Source organism: Trichechus manatus, unplaced genomic scaffold (assembly GCF_000243295.1).
Source record: "Trichechus manatus latirostris isolate Lorelei unplaced genomic scaffold, TriManLat1.0 scaffold00045, whole genome shotgun sequence".
Taxonomy (NCBI): Eukaryota; Metazoa; Chordata; class Mammalia; order Sirenia; family Trichechidae; genus Trichechus; species Trichechus manatus.
The window spans coordinates 11,774,143-11,794,235 of NW_004443981.1; the positions used below are offsets into that span (position 1 = coordinate 11,774,143).

Sequence of the window (20,093 nt, forward strand, 5' to 3'; positions counted from 1 at the left end):
TTTACTTGCATCCACAATCAACACCCATGGAAGCAGCAGTCAAGAAATCAAAGGATGCATTGCATTAGGCAAATCTGCTGCAAAAGACCTCTTTAAAGTGTTGAAAAGCGAAGATGTCACCTTGAAGATTGAGGTGTGCCTGACCCAAGAAATGCTGTTTTCAATCACCTCATACGTACGTGAAAGCCAAATAAGGAAGACTGGAGAACTGACGCCTTTGAATTGTGATGTTGGCGAAGCATACTGAATATACCATGGACTGCCAAAAGAATGAACAAATTTGTTTTGGAAAAAGTAAACCAGAATGCTCCTTAGAAGCAAGGATGGCGAGACTATGTCTCACACACTTTGGACATGTTATCAGGAGGGACCAGTCCCTGAAGAAGGACATTGTGCTTGGTAAAATAGAGGGTCAGTGAAAAACAGGAAGCCCCTCAATGAGATGGATGGACACAGTGGCTGCAACAATGGGCTCAAGTGTAACAACGATTGTGAGGATGGCATAGTATTTCATTTTATTGTACATAGGGTCGCTATGAGTTGGAACCAACTCGACAGCACCTAACAGCAACAACATTTGTTTAATGAGAAATTAATTTGCTCTGTAAATCTTCATCTAAAGCACAATAAAAAAAAAAAGACAACTATTAAAAAAAAACAAATAGCTCAGCTTAACTATTAAAATACGTCTGCCTCGAGCATAATGCCCTTTTAAGGACTATCTATACGAGATCAAAGTGACAATAGCAACCTGAAAGATTAAATACTAACCTTAGGGGGCAGAGATTTTATGTTATTGGGGAAGGAACAACTCAGAAAAAGAGGGTGAGAATGGTGCACAACTCAAAGAATGTAATCAATGTCACTGAATGGTACACGTAGAAACAGTTGAATTGGTGTATGTTTTCTGTGTACATTCTCAACAACAAAATAAAATTTTAAAAAAAGATTACAGGCAAGATAACTCTATGGAGCAGTTCTACTTTTCAACACATGACTTATAATTCTGTGAGCTGGAATTGACTTGATGGCAATGAGTTTTGAGGTTTTTTTTTTTTTAATTAAAACGAGTCCCTGAATAGTGCAAACAGACAATGCTGTGCTCGGTTGCTAACCGCAAGGATGCAAATTCAAGTCCACCCAGAGGAACCCTGGAAAAAAGGGCTGGCAGTCTACTTCTTAAAAAATCAGCCATTAAAAATTCTATGGAGCACAGTTCTACTCTGACACACGTGGGGTCACTGTGAATCAGAATCAACTGGACGGCAACTGGTATAACTGCTATTAAAAATGCAAACACATATTGTTTTTACCCCCAACAACCCCACTTTAGACCTCTGTCCTACACAGATCCCAGCACGTCTGCAAAGAGAGGTGTATAAAAAGTCCTGCAGCACTGTGAGTTAACAAGGAATGGGAAGAACACAGACTCGGCCTCATGAATGGGGTGGGTCTGAAAATACAGAAATGGAATGATGTCTGGAATCCACCAGGTGGGAAAAGCAAGTCACCCTCATCTTTGTGCTCCCCATTGCACTCTGCTCCTTCCCTCCACCCGCCCTCTCAGAACGGTCTTCCCCCAGATATCCCGTCTGGACTCTAGGCCAGCGGGACAGACAGACTCACAACACAAGGCCCAGGTGCCTGCGGCATCAGTGCACCCAAGTGCTGGGGGAAGCAATTCCGAGGGTGTGATCCAAATCTGCCTATTTCACCTCAGCACACAGACTCACACATCCACGAATTCCCCACTTTCAAAAAATTCTTCTGAAATTCTGAACTGTCATACACAACAAATTGTTACCAACTAGTTCCCAGAAAGCAGTGCTTTAGTCTGGAGTTCAACGTTCTAATCCTGCGATGTTAGCAAAAGTACAATCAAGAGTAAAGCAAGAATGCCAGACACGTCCGAACAGCAGAAGGCGCGGTGGAGAGGACGGGAAACCAGGGAAGATACGGGAACACGACCGAATCGCAGAAAGCGGGGAGCAGCTGCACTGAAATTGGCAAGGATGCCAGACACGACCGGACAGCAGAGGGCGCGGTGGAGTAGCCTTGAAATCCGCAAGGATGCGGGACAGCAGGAGTGGACCTGAAATTGGCAAGGATGCTGGACATGTCCAGGACAGCAGAGGGCGCGGTGGAGCAGTACTGAAATCCAAGGATGCTGGTCCAGGAGAGCTGAGCGCGCGGTACTGCAGCCCTCAAAGGGGCCGAGCTCAGGCATTCAACCAACTTCAGAGGAAGCCAGCGTGCTGAACCTTGGTGAGTTCCCCCTCCCACCCCACACCCCCATGTGAGGTGAGACCCGTTGTTAAGCCATTCCACACTGCCCGTCTTTCACCCACCCCTCCTCCTGGACAGCGGGTTCCAATCGCCCCGCCCCTCCCATGCCTTTCCCCAAATGGCACCATCCACCTGAAGGGCTCGGCTGCCATACAAGTCAATAAATGTTCCATAGTCAGCCTGCCTCCTCCAACAATCCCACCCTCACCTGCACCTAAAGCAGGCAGGTCTAACAACTGCCGCACACAAAGCCACAGTCTCGAAACTTCTAAAACAAACCAGCCCATCTCAAATGGGTTCATAATGGGATGGTGTGGTGCTGTGAACGATTTTGGCAATTCTGCTCTCTAAATCCCATCCTGATCAGACATCTCACCTGTCTCAACTCCTATGCACAGCACCACCCACCAGAACAGCCCACTGCTCCCAGTCAAAGGGAATCACAGGCCCACTACCGTGGGGCCCGCGCTCAGCCGTTAGAATGAATTCCCATCGAGCTGTCCACAATGGCCAGGGCACGGGAGAAGCCAACACCCAAAATTAAAGACGAGGTCTGAGCAGATATCAGAGTAGTGGGATGGGGCCCCCTTAACCCCACTCCCCTACAAGGCAAGGCAGCAAGGACTGAATGAATGCAGGAGGAGGAGGATAGGCGTCCTGAGTCAATCTGCTTCATCTACATTTCATTCCGTCATTCAACAAACATTAAGGGAGCATCCACTTCTTGCCAAGCACCAGAAACACCGCAGTGAGCAAAACAGTAACCAATGCCCTGTGCTCACCAGGCTCCCATACCAGAGACAGACCATAAACAAGTAAAACAGAAGTTGTCAGGTGGTGAGACACCCTAAGGGGAAAAGTAACAGATAAGGGGGCGGGGAGTGGCAGTGGGTTGCAGTTTTCCATAGGGAGGCCGAGGCAGGCCTCAGAGAGAAGGTGACATTTAGAGAAAGCTCCTAACTAGCAGAACCTTCTGAATGGGCTGAGAAAGGAGACGAGGATGATTAAAGGCAAACAGGCAAAATGGAGGTGAGGAGCTGACAGGAACAACATAAACTTCAAGAAGAGTTTGCTGCCTTTTATGTTTCTAAGGTGAAAGAAAACAAAAGGAATATTTTTCAAGGAAAGAGGGAGGTGACTGAACTAAGAGGAAGACGTACAGGCAGGTGGAAGTAAAGACATACGAAGAGGCTAAAAAAAGGATGGGGTGAGTGGCACTGACAGCCACTGGCATGTCGACTCCGTGAGAGCAGGGCTGTTGGTGTGTTTTGTCCACTGTTCGATCCCCAACTCTAGAAATATTCCTGGAATGCAACCTAGTGGAAGGGGGGCACAGAGGAAGTAGAAGAAACCTGATATTCTCATTCAACGAGTATTTCCTGATTACCTACTCTGTGCCAACCCCTATGCTGGGTCTGATGGGGGCAGAGATTAAACACAAAACACGGACCCTGCCTGGGCGAAGGCCACAGACCGATGAAGGCAGCAAACAAGATACGACCAGAGATGGGCTTTGAAGGATGAATAGGAGTTAGCCGAGCTGTCAAGTGTGAAAGGCAAGGGTGATCCAGAGCACTGCGCTTTCGGAAGGAACGAGAGTTGAGGAGAAGGTGAGCAGTAGTGACAAGCTCGCGCTGAAGTGCGCCGAGCGCTCTGGCCCTGGCCGGGTGCCGGTCCTTCTCCCACCCGGGGCCCGCCGCTCACCACACGCACCGGAAGCGCTCGGTCCTCATGGAGGCTGTCCGACCCTCACTCCACGGCAGAGCGGCGTTCCGCCGCAGCACTGAGGCCGCCAACCAATCAGCTGCGGTCTTAGCCCCGCCCTCGCGTGAACATCCAATGGTGGCGCAGCCGAGACGGAAGTCGTCCCGCCCGGACGGCCTTTTTGCGGACGCCCAGGCAGCGACCCGTAGCTGAGCCGAAGGCGCAGACGGGCCCGGCGGGGCCGGTGAGTGAGTAGTGAGGGAGGTAGGGAGACAGGCCGGGCGGCACCCGGTGGTCTGATCTCCCGGGGCTGCTTGCATGCCTGGGCTTGGGATGTTCTCAACCTGGCATGCTGCCCGCAGGCTTCTGGCATCGCGAGAAGCGCGGAGGCCACCACGACCCCTCGCCCCCTTTCTGCGAGCGCCGCCAACGCGGCCTGTCCTCCAGTTCTGCCGGCTCCGACCCTCATCGGCTCTGACCTCTTTCCGTCCAACCTTAAGGGGCGAGGTCCCCACTTCTATGGAGTGTCTGCCACGTGCCAGGCGCTTTGGCTATTGTATCACACTTAGTCCCCTCATCGGTAATGCTGACTCGTTGCCGTCGAGTCCATTCCGACTCATAGCGACCCTATAGGATAGAGAACTGTCCCCATAGGGTTTGCGAGGAGGGGCTGGTGGATTCGAACTGCTGACCTTTTGGTTAGCAGCCGAGCTCTTTTTATGCCCGTTTCACAAATGAGGAAACTGAGGGAGGAGCAGAGAGGTAATATGACTTGTCCAAGGTCTCGCAGCAGGAAAATGCCCGACTGGATTGAAACCCAGGGCTGTCAGACCCCGGAGCTAAGGATCTTTCCTCTGCACTGCACCACTTCAGCGGACAATAGCTGCAGGGAATTTCCAGGCCGCCTTCCCGCCCCCCACGACCGCAGTACACAAACAATTCATTCACACACGATTCAGGAACGGGAAAGGGTGGGGAGACCATATGGCAGGCAGTATGGGGCATAAGGGTGGCTGATGCAACCTGAGGTCTGGGATGGCTGATGCAATGAGGAGCCAATAGCTCTCGTCTCTCCGGAGGATTTCATTGTTCTCTGATTGGACATTTTTATTTTGGTTGGTTAAGAGGCTCAGGTGTTTTCTGAGAATCGAAGTGGTTTCTAAGAAATGCTAAGTGCAAGTAGCTGAAGGGTGGGGTGTACAAGAAAGAGGAAAAATAAAAGCCTTTTCTAAAAGTGAAACTGAAAGAAAGAAGGGGAGACTATTAAAGACCTCTGGCAGCACCAGCTAGTCTCAGCTACTCAACTTCCCCGTGGGCTGTGAGCAGTGACCACCTCTTCAGTGTCCCGCAACCTGGGTACGTATTGCCAGCTTTGCCAGGCTGAGAGCTTGTTAGATTTGGTTATTTTTAACCAGCCTTTGGCCAAAGGACTGGAAACCTTGGCTTTGGGGGTGAGGGGTTGTCTTTCTCAGGATCAGGAGCCTTGTGTGTTTTATTTCATCCTGTTGATCCAGAGTTGCAGTGCTTCACTGCTCGCATAGGGAGTGGAGATCGTGGACAAGCAGCTGCCTGCTTGGATTCTACCTTGCCTTTCAGCACTTTCTTGTTGGCGGTCCTATTTTTCACGGACACATTTTTAAAGAGGCAACATCTGAACAGATTAGCATTCTCTTTGTAATACCCCAAATTATCTTATGCCTTGCTTCGTCTAAATTCATGGCTTCTTTTAAGATAATGTTCATTTTATTATTTGGAGGGAAAAACAACTTTTCTTCTTAGTGTTAAAAAAAGAAAAAATGGAGCATGATCTGTTCCAAGATTTGCAGTGTAAAGAACTGCTTGTTCTAACGGACTCGATTTTCTGTCCTCTGGGAACTTGCCAGTCCGGTGCCATTGTCGACCACACCCTATAGCCAGGGTGTAAAAAGCAGTATTTCAGTTCCTGGTAGTATCGAGGTCCCAGGTTCATTCCCCGGCACCTCCACCAGTTTTGGAAACTGGTGGCGTAGTGGTTAAGAGCTACGGCTGCTAACCTAAAGGTCAGCGGTTCAAATCCACCAGGCACTACCCTATGGGGCAGTTCTACTCTGTTCTGTAGGGTTGCTATGAGTCAGAATCAACTCGACGGCAGTGGGTTTTTTTCGAGTGGTATCCCAGGCATCCAGAAACTTTCCTGGAACCCTGCTCTTCCTAGCTGCTTCAGAATTGGTAGTCTTGGTGCCACCCTTCCTACAAATTGTAGAATCAGTGTGTCCTCATCTTATCTGTGAGGTGGTTTGGGTATAGCCCAAGTCAGTGTCAAGTTGTTCTCTTAGGCAGTTCATTATTCTTTCCATTTCTCACCCCAAATCTGCGCCCAGTTTCTTCAGGTACCTGCCGTACTCCTCCAGAACAGTGGAGCCTTTCAAAATGAGCACAGGATTAAAGTTCTTAAAAAGAGGGATTGAGAGTTCATTTTTAAGAGCCTTTTTTGGTTTTTCAAAGGTGTGCTGTGATCTGCTGTGAAGCATGCAGTTTTGCATTTTACATCCTCAGTACCTTTGTTTAGAGGAGGTGATAGATTACTTCGCAGAGTATAGCTTCAGTTTCGTTGTTTCAGATTGTAGTATTTGCTAAATAGAGAATGTAGCTTTTCTTAACACAGACTCAGAAGCCTTGTATACTGGTGATGGGATAAACACTTAAGACAATGGTCCTCAGCCTTATGGCTCCCCAGACCCCAGGCTCTGCTTAGAACCACGCACGTACCAAAGCACATGCAGCTGTTGGTGGACTTTCATAGTTAGTTCACAGGGAAAAAAAGGAGGATGTTGAATAGATGGGGAGTACAGTAAATGGGGCAGGGGGATGGATGTATGGAATGAGGAAGACAGTGGTTCTACTCTGCTTGTCTCTGACCACTCCTAAAGCACAAACACACAAGTTGCATCACACTCACACGCACGCACACACACGCTCACACAAGATCTAAACAGTGTGGGAGATTGGGAGACAGTGAGCGCATGCCTGATGGTGATCCTGAGAACAGGGAGTCCGTTTTAGTTCCTGCGTGCCTCTTCTCAAATGGGCTTCTGGCATTTAAAGATACATGGTTTTTCCTACAACATGGCCCTTAACGTGTAAGCACAGTTCCTCTAACTGATCCTCTACCAGCGGCACAGTTCCGTGCTCCACTGTGGGGGGAGCTGCGACTGCCCGAGGCTCGCCCAGAGGCTGGGCCAGTGACTCTGCCTGCACTGTCTCTAGGCATTTCCAAGGGCAGTTTCCGTCTAGACTTTAATTTTCATCCAACCCACAGACTTCAGAACCTTACTGCCACCACCTGGTGCCTTCTGTGCAGGGCGTCACGTTTTTGGAAGGACACGGGTAAGCTGAAGGGAATTCCAAAATGCCAGGAGAGTGGGCAGATGTTAGCAATGGGTGAAGAAACTGGAATTGCAGGGGTGGCGTAGGGCTGAAGGAGGGAAGACGCAGGGAGATCAGCTGGGCTCTCCCCGAATCTCGGCCAGGTCGGCTCAGCATCAGGGCGAGCATTACACTGCCTAAGTGAGAGGCTGGCCAAAGGCTAGACTGGGCAATCGGCCTGAAACTGGACCAGCACCTGTGAGGTGGTGTAAGAGGGTACAAACATTAGGGAAAAGGCTGAACTAGATGACTTCTGAGATTCCTTCAGTCGGTAGATGTTGGGAAGCTGTGCTCAGGTACTGGGAGTACATGGAAGACTGAAGCCCAGCACTGCTATTGCTGTCTAGCATCAGAGACTCAGTAACTAAAATGCAGTGTGAGCTTTGATAGAGTTCCTGACGAATGCTCAGGGATCGCCCAGGAGGGGGTGACCAACTTGGCCCGAGGGGTGCCAGGGTCAGAAAAGGCTGTTTTAATTAGAAAGATATTGGCTGTTTCCAGGCAGAGAATGGTGAAAGACATTCTGGGGGTGGGGGGGGACAGCTGGAATTCTGAGAACACACGATCCAGGGAGGCTTTGGCAGCAAATCTGGTGGGAGGAGCTGGGGAGAGCTGCTCTAACTTCCCTGAGCCGTCAGCCTTATCTGCTGATGCAGAGCGTGAGCTGTCTCACCCAGCCTCAAAATTTGTGAGAATTAGGGATCATGTGGAAAGCCTCTGGACGAGGTGCTGATCACTGTGGCTCTGGTTTGCACCACTGCGATTGTTACTTGACATCGTCAAAGACCCTCAGTGAAACGGGCAACCCCCTGTGACTCCGTTGGTAGCTTGAGGCTGAGGAAGTGGTGGGGAGCTGGGCGTTTCTCCTCCCTCGGTGCTGGTCAGAGGGTACTTTTCATTCCTCCTGTCTTGCAGGCCTCCCCAACTGTGGGTGGTATGTTGGCTATCTCACCAGACTTCCCTTTCTGGGAATCGAGGTGGTTCCCAGCAAGGAGGGGAGAGAAACTGGGTGCTATCCCCTCCTGGTTTCAATATTGTAGTTTCGTTGACCCATATAAAGATTTGTTTGGTTAAAAGTTAACATGCTTTTCAGCTAGAAATAGAAGTACCATGCGATCCAGCTATCCCACTCCTTGGAATATATCCTAGAGAAATAACAGCTGTCACACAGATATATGCACACCCATGTTCATTGCAGCACTGTTCACAACAGCAAAAAGATGGAAACAACCTAGGTGCCCATCAGCGGACGAATGGATAAACAAATTATGGTACGTACACACAATGGATACTACACAACGACAAGAACAGCGATGAAGCCGTGAAACATAACATGGAGGAAGCTGGAGGTCATTATTCTGAGTGAATTTAGTCACAGAAGCACAAATATTGTATAAGACCACGATTACAAGAACTCAAGAAAAGGTTTAAACACAGAAGAAAACATTCTTTGATGGTTATGAGGGTGGGGAGGGAGGGGGAAGGTTATTTATTAACTAGATAGCAGATAAGAATCACCTTAGGTGAAGGGAAGGACAGCACTCACTACAGGGGAAGTCAGTACAACTGGACTAAACCAAAGCTAAGAAGTTCCTGAATACAGTCGAACACTTCGAGGGACAGAGCAGCAGGGGTGGGAGTCTGGGGACCACGCTTTCAGGGACATCTAGGTCAATTGGCATAACAAAGCTTATTAAGAAAATGTTCTGCATCCTACTTTAGTGAGTGGCATCTGGGGTCTTAAAAGCTAGTAAGCAGCCATCTAAAATGCATCAGTTGGTCCCAACCACCTGGAGTAAAGGAGAATGAAGAACACTAGAGACACAAGGAAAGTTGTAGCCCAGGAGACAGAAAGGGCCACATAAACCAGAGATTTCATCAGCCTGAGACCAGAAGAGCTAGATGGTGCCCAGCTACCACCAATGACTGCCCTGACAGGGAACACAACAGAGAGTCCTGGATGGAGCATGAGAAAGGTGGGGTGCAGAACTCAAATTGTAGTAAGAAGACCAGACTTAATGGTCTGACTGAGACTGGAGGAACCCCAGAAAGCATGGCCCCTGGATTCTCTTATCAACCCAGAACTAAAACAGTTTCCGAGGCCAACTCTTCAGACAGGGATTGGACTGGACTGTGGGACATAAAGTGATACTCGTGAGGAGTGTGCCTCTTAGCTCAAGTAGATACAAGAGACTAAACAGGCAGCTTCAGTCCGGAGGTAAGATCGGAAGGCAGAGAGGGTTAGGAGCTGGTTGAATGGACATGGGGAATTGGGTGGAAAGGAGGAGTGTGCTGTCACAGTATGGGGAGAGCAATTACAGTCACATAACAATGTGTGTATAAATTTTTGTATGGGAGGGGAAAGAGTTAACATGCTTTTTAAACAAATATTTAACCAATGGGCAAATAAAAATAAATCACACTTCACATGTATGTGTTTGGTTAATAGAGTTAACTAGAAAATTAAAATTGGTTAAACAGAATAGTCGTTTATTAAGCCTCTGCTATGGAACAGTTTCTGTGCTAGACTAGTTACTTACATTATTGTGCTTAATGCTCGCAACAGTCCTGCAAGTTAGCATCTGTGTTACAGCTGAGAGACTGAAGCTAACTAACTCATAGGATAATGGTTGAGAGCATGGGCTTTAGAGGCCAAGTGCTTGAGTGTGTCTCCTATCTCTGCCATTTGCGTTATCTGGGGCAAGTTTTTTAACCTGTCTGTGCCTTAGTTTACTCATCTGTGAAATGCAGGTAGCAAGTTTGTCTCATAGGGTTGCTGTAAGGATTAACTGTGCTGCTGTGGATAAGGTGCTTAGAACCAGTACGGAAGTGCTCCAAGTTAGCTGCTCTGGTATTAGCATCACTGCCTCATCCTCATTTGACATCTAGCAGCAAGTTATAGATGGAGCTGGGAGTTCAGCCAAACTCCAGAACCCTAACAAAACAAAAACAAATTGAATAACAAAGTATTTATACCTTTAGAAATACCTTATAAAGTGTATCTTACTTTACAGTCTACAAAATGCTACCCTGTTGTCTTGTTCTAGTAACAGTCCTTGTGTAGGTAGAGAGTCTCCTGATGGTGCCATTTGATAGGTGAGGAGGCCGATGCTCAGAAGGGGAAGTGACTGGGCCAGGGTCACTGGCCCACATGTATGGAGCTCTGGTGAAGCCCCGGTCTTGGGACCCGAGTGCAGAGTTCTTTCTACATGCCATGTCGTTCCCCTTCCTCTAAGCTTACTCTCTGCTGCTCGCCGACCGGTAAGTGTCCCCTGCCAAGAACTGAGGATCCGGAGAGCAGACCCTTGATGCACAATTTTCAGTTTTATGAACAGCAGTCTCTCTGAAATGTAGTGAGCATCCTGTTGCTTTGAAAGGTAGAATATCTCGTGTTGGCTCGAGAACAGCAGTTCCTCTTTTCCTGTTATCAGTGGTGGGGCATTCCTGTCGCTAGTCTTCAGCTCATAGCCTCAGTGCAATTTGAGAAGGAGGGATTGGCTTGATAGCGATGAAGTTAGTGGCTAAGGTCCCTTACTCACCACCCCCTCTCACACATCAGCCCTGAGCGGGGTGTGCGAGGCTCTGAGGACACAGCAGCAAGCGCAGGAAGCTAGGCCCGGCCTTCTCGGAATCAGTGCTAACGCACCGAGCAGTGTGCTGGCTGCTGGGTTAGGGAGCAGGCCAGGGAGCTAGGTCTCCATGTTGCTTCCTCCAGGGATGACTCTGGAGGAAGCAACATCTAAACTGAAATTTGCTTGAAAGGGGTATTTGAGACATGAGGGGAGTTGGAGAAGAATAGACGAGGCAGAGACAGGCGCACTACCTAGTGGTGCCTGGATTGAGATCCTGCCGCTGCCGCCACCACCACATACTAGCTGTGAATTTGGGCGAGGTGCTTACTGCCTGTACCTCAGCTGCTCGTCTGTAAAGTGGGGATACAAATAGTACCTTCCACACAGGATAGCTGTGTGGATTGAGTCGGTTAATTTGGGGGAGCATTTAGAACAGTCCCTGGTACCTGGTGAGGCTACTGGAGTGTTAGTAAAGTTACAGAAGTAGGAAGAGAAGGTGTGATAAGCGTGGGCAACTAGAAGGCAACCTCGGAGGACAAGGGCCCCAAGTTACCTGGTTAAAGGGACCGCCGAGGGCAGGTATGGGTGAAGGGGGAAGGCAGAGAGGGGCTGATGGTGGCAAGTATCTGCCCACAGGGCCGCATAGGTAGCCTGCTGTATGCCCCATCCTTTGCAAATAGTGACTTACAGACACACCTTCAGAGTTCACAGTGACCGTAAATAAGGCAGCATCTAGAATGGACCAGCTACATGTGGTCCTCAACTTCACTTGGAACCCAGAACAGGTAAGGCCCTGCCCTCCACCCTAGACCTCGCCTTGCCTGGGAATAGAGCAGCTGGTTAGCACAGGAAGCTGTTTGCTTAGCTGTGTGTGGGATATGGCAGCAAAGCCCTGGGAATTCGTCCCCAGGGCAATTAAGATAAAGAGCAGCTAACAATTTGCCAAGTATCTTCAGCTCTTTCGAACATAGGTTTACTAAAGCAGGCTGGTGTTTCTCCCCTGAGCAAACCTGAGTACCTCCTGGGCCTGGCACCGGGCAAGGCACAGCGGCCGCACCAACGGGAGCCTCTTGGCCTTGGCTGGGAGGGACGATACCTGGCAGCCCTGAAGTCACTGAGTCACAGCAACTCCTCCGGCCCTCACCATCGACCTTCGTTCTTCCTCTTTTCCACGGCTTCAGACTGTAGCTGATGTTTTTAATTAGTAGTGTTTTCTATCCATATTCTCTGTAACAAGTCACCTCACACCCTCTTTGGGAAACAGGAGGATTCAGTACAGAAAAGGAAAAGCCGCAGGGATGGCTTGTTAATCAGTCTCTCCTCTTCCCCTGCAGTCTTCTCTCGACCACTGGGCAAGTCCTCCGCCACCCTCACCAGCTGTGAACCCAGGCCCCGGGAAATGGCGGACACGGCCAACGGCGAGCCCCCAGCGTCCCCAATGGAACTGTTCAACAGCATAGCTGCTCAGGGGGAGATCGTGAGAGCCCTCAAAGCCGAGAAGGCATCGAAGGTGCGTGGCTGTTGGGGGTTCTCTGCACGTGCATCTGAACATCCTTAGCCTGGGGGTGTGTCCCCCTGGGAGACTGTCCTGGGGGTCTGCTCCCTCAGTAACAGGCATTTGGGCTATAATTTTAAATCTGGTTTTTGCCTTTATCAACATGACTGATGCGTGTGGTCTGGACAGTTCTGAGAGCCTTTGTGAATACAGCGTCCCCCCACCCCACCCCTCCCCCATTTCCTGCTCCCGGAAACAACTTCCATCCCTTTAGCAGAGGCTTCGTAGGTCCCCCCACATCTCTGAATGTCATGCTTATTGCATTGCTCCTGGTCGATATTTTTTTATTGTGGTAAATATGTAACAGAACATCTGCCTTTTCAACATTCTTCGTGTGTACACTTTGGTGACATGAACTGTATTCATCACGCTGTGCACCTGTCACAATTACATCCGCTTCCAGCTTTTTCCATCACCTTAGCAGAAGCTCAGGGTCTCCCGAGCAGCGAGTCCCTTTTCCTCCTCCCTCCTGCCCACCCCTGACTCCCTGTTGATTTTCAGTTTGGGGCTCTCTCTGTGGGAGATGAGGGTTTGGCGCTTCCACACCCAGCCCTCCGCTCTCAGTGGAGAGTGAATTGTAACCAGGTCATTGTTAGCGCTGACGTTGTGATCACTGCGTAAACACCATTGACAGCCAGACCATGAAGCATGGGTGGGTTCTTTTTCTTTCCTGCCCGACTTTTGTTTTCTCTGGAGTTCACACTTGTCTGGTTTTTGTTGATCTGGGTTTTTGTGTGTACTAATGATACTGTACCTCCAAACCCTCCCCCAGCTGGGTGAGTCTCCTCTCAACGCTCTCACATCAACCCGTCTGTCAAGTTCACCTTCCTGAGGAGGCCTCTCCCAGAACTTTCTTCCTGCTTTGCTCTGGACCAGTGGCTCCAGCCTCCTGCACTGCCCGCCTCGGGATCTCCTTTCACTGTTGACCCAGGGTTCCTTCCACCTCTCTGGTGGGTCCCCTGTTTCCTGATCCTGCATCTTACTCTGCTTTGCTTTGCTCTTTGTTTGGGCGGAGCAAACCCCTCAATGGTTCCTGAGGAAATGAGTGCAACGGAGATGATTTTTTGAGATCTTACATGTCTTTATTTTACCTAATACTTGATTGATAACTAGGCTGGGCATAGAATTTGAGGTTGGAAATAATTTTCCTCAGAATTCTGAAGCCATGGCTCCGCTGTCATCTGGCTTCCAGGGTTGCCATTGAGCAGTCTGTTGCTGTTACCTGTGTTTGCTCTCTGGAAGGCTGCAGGATCTTCTCTTTGTCCCAGTGTTCTGAAATTTCTTGGGTGGGTGCTCCATGCTCCTTTCCAACTAGAAACTCATGCCCTTTAATTCTCAGAAATTGTTACTTTACTTCTTTTTTCTCTGTTCTCTTTTTCTGGATTTTTTTATTCAGAGACTGGTCCTCAGATTTTCTCATTTTTTTGACTTCTACTTTCCATATCTTTTTCTTGTTCATTCTGGGATGTCTCCTCAACTTCTAACCTTCCTATTGGGTTCTTTATTTCTGCCTGTTAGTTTTCATTCCCAAGAGTTCGTTTGTGATCTCTGAATATTGTGCCTTCCAGCAGCCTGTTCTTCATTGCATAGGCGCAGTATAATCTTTTGAACTCTGAGGTCTTGATGATAGCTTTCTGGGTGTTTTCTACCCCCTTTGTAACCTCAGTTTCCTCCAAGTTCATTTTTTTTCCTTCTGCCTTTATACAGAGGCAATCCTGGGTTGTTGGGTGATACTTGGCTGTGCCCCCCTGTCTTGGAGGGCTTATTGAAGCTCTGCACATGCGGGAGGAGCCTCTCCATGCCGGTTTCACTCCCGGGAGGATGATCAGGCTGTGCCTTTCCTCAGAGATTGTGCAGCGCCAGGGTCTTTAGATCTTGTTTTTGAGGTCAGTCAGATGCCCCAGGGAAGGCTTCTGCGGTCTGGGGTCCAGAGGCTGTGACCCTGGCCACCATGCCAGTATTCTGGAGCTGAGTGGGAGGGAAAGTGGGGCTCTATGATCCTCGCTGAGCACCCCATTTTCAGCGTGGTGCCCCTGCCCTCCGCATGTATGGTGTCCCCCAGTCTAGTCAACCCCAGCTCATGGCCATCCCATGTGTGTCAGAGTAGAACCGTGCTCCGTAGGGTTTTCAATGGCTGATTTTTTGGAAGCTGATCTCCAGGCCTTTCTTCCGAGGTGCTTCTAGGTGGACTTGAACCTCCAACCTTTTGGTTATTAGCTGAGAATATTAATAATTTGCACCACACAGGGGCTCCCTTCCCCAGTCTAGACACTGTAACTCTGTCTTCTCTGAAGACTAAACCTCTGGTTGGTAAGGGTGGGTGGCTGTGTGGGGAGGTGGGTGGTGGGGGCCAGATAATGCTGCTTCAAAAGGCTGCAGCCAGCCCTCCTACTGTACGGCCCCTTTCACCTTCCCTTCTGGAAACACCTGTACCACCAGTGCCGAGCCTCAGAGGGTCCCGCAGCAGTGTGAGTTCACGCCCGCCAGCTTTCCATGGCACTTACCATTTGTTTTCTCACCTGCTTAGCCCCATTACCAGCCATCCGTCGGCTTGCCGGCGTCTACAGTCTTGCTCTGTTGTCGTCCTTCCTGTTTTCTTTGTCTGTCCTTGTGGGCTTGTGCCTTTAGAAAGGGCCCTTTGTGATTGTCAGCCATCTCACGCTTACCCAGCAGTTTACTTTGACCACTTGGGCCCCAAATAGCCCATTACCTTTTAAAGGAAATAAATGGCACTCAGGGGGCCCTGGTGGTGTGGTGGTTAAGAGCTTGGCTGCTAACCAAAAGGCCAGCATTTCAGATCCCCCAGCTGCTCCTTGGAAACTATGAGGCGGTTCTCCTCTGTCCTATAGGGTCGCTGTGGGTCGGAGTTCACTCGACAGGAACAGGTTTCGTTTTCTGGGTTTTAAATTGTACTGAAAAAAAGTGACGTCAAAAAATGAGTTGATTATTCACAGAAAGGTATTCGCTAGATAGGGCTCAATGGACTAGGCAACATGGTTTTAAAAATTTAAATAAGTATAAAAAATGAAGGGCCCAAATGTTGATCACTTCCTCTGTCAGCCCCTTTTGGGGACTTGACTGTGTGGTTTTTGTCTGTTCAGCATGAAGTTTTAGTCACGGTTAGTAAACACTGTGAACGAGTGATTCTTGGTGCCGTCGCCACCACATTCACGAGCAACAGTTCTTCACGGTCAGGACTCTTGGGAGCGTGTTCTTTGACTAGTGCAGTCAGCTGACACGCGGCTGGAGAGACCCGAGGGCACACGGCACCAGAGGTAAATGATGACTAACTCAAGGAAGCTGGTGTCTGAGCCCGAGAGGGGCGTGGGATAGAAGCGTTTGCTGTTTCAGAAACTCGCTGCCGGCAGAATGGCTGAGGCACATTCAGAGCACAGATACTGAGAGGATCCAGTTGGCCCTTTCTCCAGCTGTCTCCCACCATCTGTCTAGACCATGGTCATTGACATGCCTTTCTGCTCCACTGTGCCCAGGGGACAAGACCCACTTCTCTCAGGCACAGTCACGCACTAAAGCAGGGGGCGTCCTGGGGGGAGCTGGGGGTGCCCCGGGGGGTAGTGTTACTGAACGCGATAAGTTCACCACTTGTCCTCTGGTTAAGAATAACTGAGAGTCAAGCAGATTTAAAGCGAGGCAGAGTTTATTACTCGCTGCGTGTAAGGAGATAGGGAAGTCAGTCCCAAAGCACTCTCTTGCCAAACAAAGGGCTGGAGGAAGTTTTGTACTATGCAGAAAAGGGGTACATGTTCAAAAAGCGGTCAGGCTAGGACTTGGCACAGAAGGGGCTGACGGACTTCTTATGAAATGGGCTCGGTCACCACTCAGTGACGTATGTCTGGTGATTTTGGTTCCTTGGCATGGGTCTTTTGGTTCCTAGGCAATACTTATTATGGGATAGGGCCATCTGGTAGTCAGCCTCGTCTCTTACCGCGCACACCCAGGATTCTAGTTCTGATTGGCTGATCTGAAAGACAGCTGCAAGCGGGAAGATTAGAAGGAAGCAGCTTGAACTTTAACCGCGAGTGAGGTAAACAGTGTTTTGTGGTTGACACCTTTCTTCTTCCAGAAAAATTTTTAACTGACATAACTTGTTGTTTAAGGCCTTTTCTGTCCCTAGCTGGTCTCAACTCCCCCCTGAGAAATTCACACCCCTCATTCTTGAGGGGTTTAGGGATGGAGGTCTCTTGTTTTAAAGCTACTTTTTGCTGACATGTGGGCGCAGGGGCTAAAGGTTAGAGGAGTGGAACTGTCATGCTGTCTGAGCTAAACTGTTGTATCTTCCCTGGATCCCCAAGGCCCTTCATAAGCTGGCTGTGTTTCTTCTTGAAGGGGAATGGGCTAGAATCCCTGTGCAACCATCATCTAAGGTGGAACTTTCGTAATCTGGAGGAGACAAACTTAACAAGTAAGTGAAACAAGCGAGGACCAAAAAGAAGTACCAGCAGGATGGCAGTTAGCAGACCATGCAGGGGCAGAAACCAAGTAACTGAAGGGAGAAGGTTCTTCACAGCTTGAAACATGCACTTCCATTACTGTCGTGCCTGGCGTCCGCCGGGATGGGCTTCACTTGGAAGATGATTACTTTGGTGTCTTTAGGTGTCAAATGGGATTGTCTGGTTGTTGTGGTTAATGTACCCGTATTCTACCAGTGCTGGTTGTCCTAATATTAGGGTTTGTTCTCCTGGGTTTTTTAATTTTTGAATGACACACCCAACAGTTGGTAAGCTTCAATCCATTAGCTATATTGCCCTTGAGGTGGAGACAACATAATTGTCTCTCTACCCATTGTCTCTTACTCTTCTTTTTGTTGGTCTCGTGGGAGGGAAGACTCCCTGCAGTATAGAGAGAAAGAATAGTGAAGCCAATTTCATTTTTTTTTTTAACTATTAAATCTGAGTATAACGAGCAGCTATGAATACGAGAAACCTTAGTCAACGTATCAGAAGCGATATCAGTACTATTATCTGGCTTATATTAAGTAGTTGGAGAGTGTAATAGTCTAACACAAATATGTCTATTTGTAGCAAAAGTGTAACAGCCCCTCCTATCACACTTAGAAGCAACCTTTAGAAGTGGTAACGTGGTCTTTAACACCATGGGACGTAGGAGGGTCCGAGGAGAGGAGTCACACAGGCAATCGCTAAGATGAGAATCAACCACAGATCAGGACAGAAAGAATTCTTAACATCTTTGTAACACTTATTTTTTTGATACTTATCTACCAGTCCTTGTCCTGTCTTTTGAACAGTCACTTAAGTCTTTCAACTGGTTCACAGGAGGTCTATCAGGGTTTTCTGGAGAGAGAAAGGTTAGACTCCAGAGTGATGGACCCACAGACTGACTCCGTTTAGCCTGAAAGCAGAAGGAGTTATTTTCTGGATTTTTTTTGCTCAAAAGCAAACAACTTTTGGGAGTCAGGGTGCAAGGGTACACAGAAGAAAGCGTCTTTTAATCTAACCCCGTAAAGTAAGTAGCAGTGGCGGGTCCCTAATTAAGCAGGGTATATGGGTTAGGGACCAGCGGGTGAATAGTTACTACGGCCTCATTCTCTGCTCTTAGATCTTGCACAAAGCGATACTCTCCATTAGGCTTCCTGACAGGTAAAGTGGGAATGTTGCAGGGGGACTGGCAAGGCTTCAATAAGCTGTTGTCTATGGAGCGTTTCTAACACTGGTTTAATCCCAGCTCCCACCTCTGGCTTAAGTGGATATTGCTTGCGCCAGGGGAGAGCGGCTCCAGGTTTTAGTTCAACCCGGGCAGGATTGGCGTTGTTGGCCCTTCCTGGCTGGTTTACATTCCAAACTAATGGGTTCGCTTTGGTTAAAATGTACTGAGGGATGTTAGGTGTCCTTTGTGCAGAACCTCTTGTCTCAAGGAACGCTAGGAGTCCTGCCCCTTGACTTTTGTTTATTTTTACTGTGACCCAAACTCCAGAGAGGAAAACAATAGCCTCTAGTTTAGTTAACAGGTCCCTGCCAAGCAAAGGGACCAAACATTTATATAGATAGATATGGATATATAGATATACGTAGGAAAGAACGAGATAGAGTACTTGTTCCCACCTGACATGCTAAAGGGAATGTAAACGTCTTAGTCCGTGGCTGTCCCAAGATGCACGTTATCACACAATCCTGGTTGGAGAGTTTGCCAATAGGATTGTTCGACGCAGAGTAGGCAGCTCTAGTAGCAAGTAAAAATTCAGTTTTCTTACCTGCCACATTGAAGGTCACCTGAGGTTTTTCAGGAGTGATGGAAATCGGCTGTCGCTGTTCCACGGGAGCCGGGCGGTCCCCTGGGCCTCGTCACTCAGAGGGTTGTGGGATTTGCAGTTTGAGGTCACAGTTGGGGTGGTGATCGGGTCGTCCCGGCTGAGGACAGTCCTGACACTCCCTTTTCCAGTGTCCTTCCTTTTTGCAGTACGCACACTGCTGGGGCCCCAGCTTTGCTGGTGGCCCTGAAGGGCGACTTTAAGGCCTGTTTGATTGGGTGCTTACCTGTGACAGTCTTGGTCCCCGGCGGTTACCTCGAGGTGGTCCCTGAATAAACGTAACTGTGGCCAACAACTGGGCCTTCTTTTCTATCATTTTATCCCTCTTCTCTTCCTCTGCCTTATCTCTGCTGTTGAAAACTTTAAAGGCTTTCTCTACCAATTTAGATAATGGGGTCTGGGGACCGGCCTCCAGTTTTGAAGCTTCTTTCTAATATCTGGGGTACTCTGGGGTACAAAAGGCAGACCCAGCAGAGGGGCGGCCTCTGGTGCCTCTGGATCTCTGTTTGTGTGTCAGCCTATCCAAGAAGGCCACAGGGTTCTTATCTTTTCCTTGGGTTATTTCTTTGACCTTTAAGTAGTCAGTTGGCTTCTGGACACGCTTTTTTTTTCCCTCAGCCACACAGGTTATAAAATGTTTTATTTTTGTCCAATCTGGTCGGTCCTGCTAGTCAAATGTAGGATCGGTTCCAGGAGCTGTCTCATCCCCTGGCTTCAAAACATCATGCTTGGGATTGGTGGGGACAAAGCTGTCAGCATGCTCTCTTGCCTTAGCTAATACTCTCTTCTTCTCATCAGTAGAACAACACGGGGTTAGGATTACTATCATATCCTGTCAGCTGAAGACAAAGTTAAGACCAAGCTTAACAAACTCCTCTCTAAATTTCTCCGGGTCTTCTGAAAACTTGTCCAACTTTTATTTACGTATACTTAAATCTGAAACTGAAAAAGGGACCAGTATCCGGACCACCCCGCCCTGTCCATCTACCACCTCTCAGTGATTTTGATTCCTTGGCCTGGGTCTTTTGGTTCCTAGGCAATACTTATTATGGGATGGGGCCATCTGGCAGTCACCCTGGTCTCTTACCACACATGCCCAGGATTCTGGGTCTAATTGGCTGATCTGAAAGATAACTGCAAGCGGAAAGATTAGGAGAGCAGTTTAAACTTTAACCGCAAGTGAGGTAAACAGGGTTTTGTGGTTGACACCATTCTTCTTCTAGAAAACTTTTTAACAGACATAACATTGTTTAAGGCATTTTCTGCCCCTAGCTAGTCTCAGTAG

At 48.7% G+C, this 20,093-nt stretch overlaps 2 protein-coding genes across 5 annotated transcripts in view; one reads left to right on the top strand and one right to left on the bottom strand.

The window, feature by feature from the left end:
- WDR25 (WD repeat domain 25) overlaps positions 1-4,020 on the bottom strand; it is a 162,620-nt gene extending 158,600 nt beyond the window's left edge. The window contains exon 1 of the mRNA XM_004376723.2: positions 3,991-4,020. The gene's annotated coding sequence lies outside the window, so the exon portion shown is untranslated. The remainder of the gene's footprint in view (positions 1-3,990) is intronic.
- A 196-nt stretch (positions 4,021-4,216) lies between these two features.
- Positions 4,217-20,093, top strand: part of WARS1 (tryptophanyl-tRNA synthetase 1) — a 40,800-nt gene continuing 24,923 nt past the window's right edge. Inside the window, exons 1-2 of one of the 4 annotated variants that reach the window (XM_023731787.1) lie at positions 4,217-4,234; positions 12,302-12,477. In XM_023731787.1, coding sequence (XP_023587555.1) covers positions 12,367-12,477 — 111 coding nt within the window. In that variant the 5' untranslated portion in view covers positions 4,217-4,234; positions 12,302-12,366. Of the gene's footprint in view, positions 4,235-4,975; positions 7,357-9,772; positions 11,753-12,301; positions 12,478-20,093 lie in introns of those variants that run through there. The other 3 variants (XM_023731785.1, XM_004376724.2, XM_023731786.1) reach the window with 3 other exon arrangements.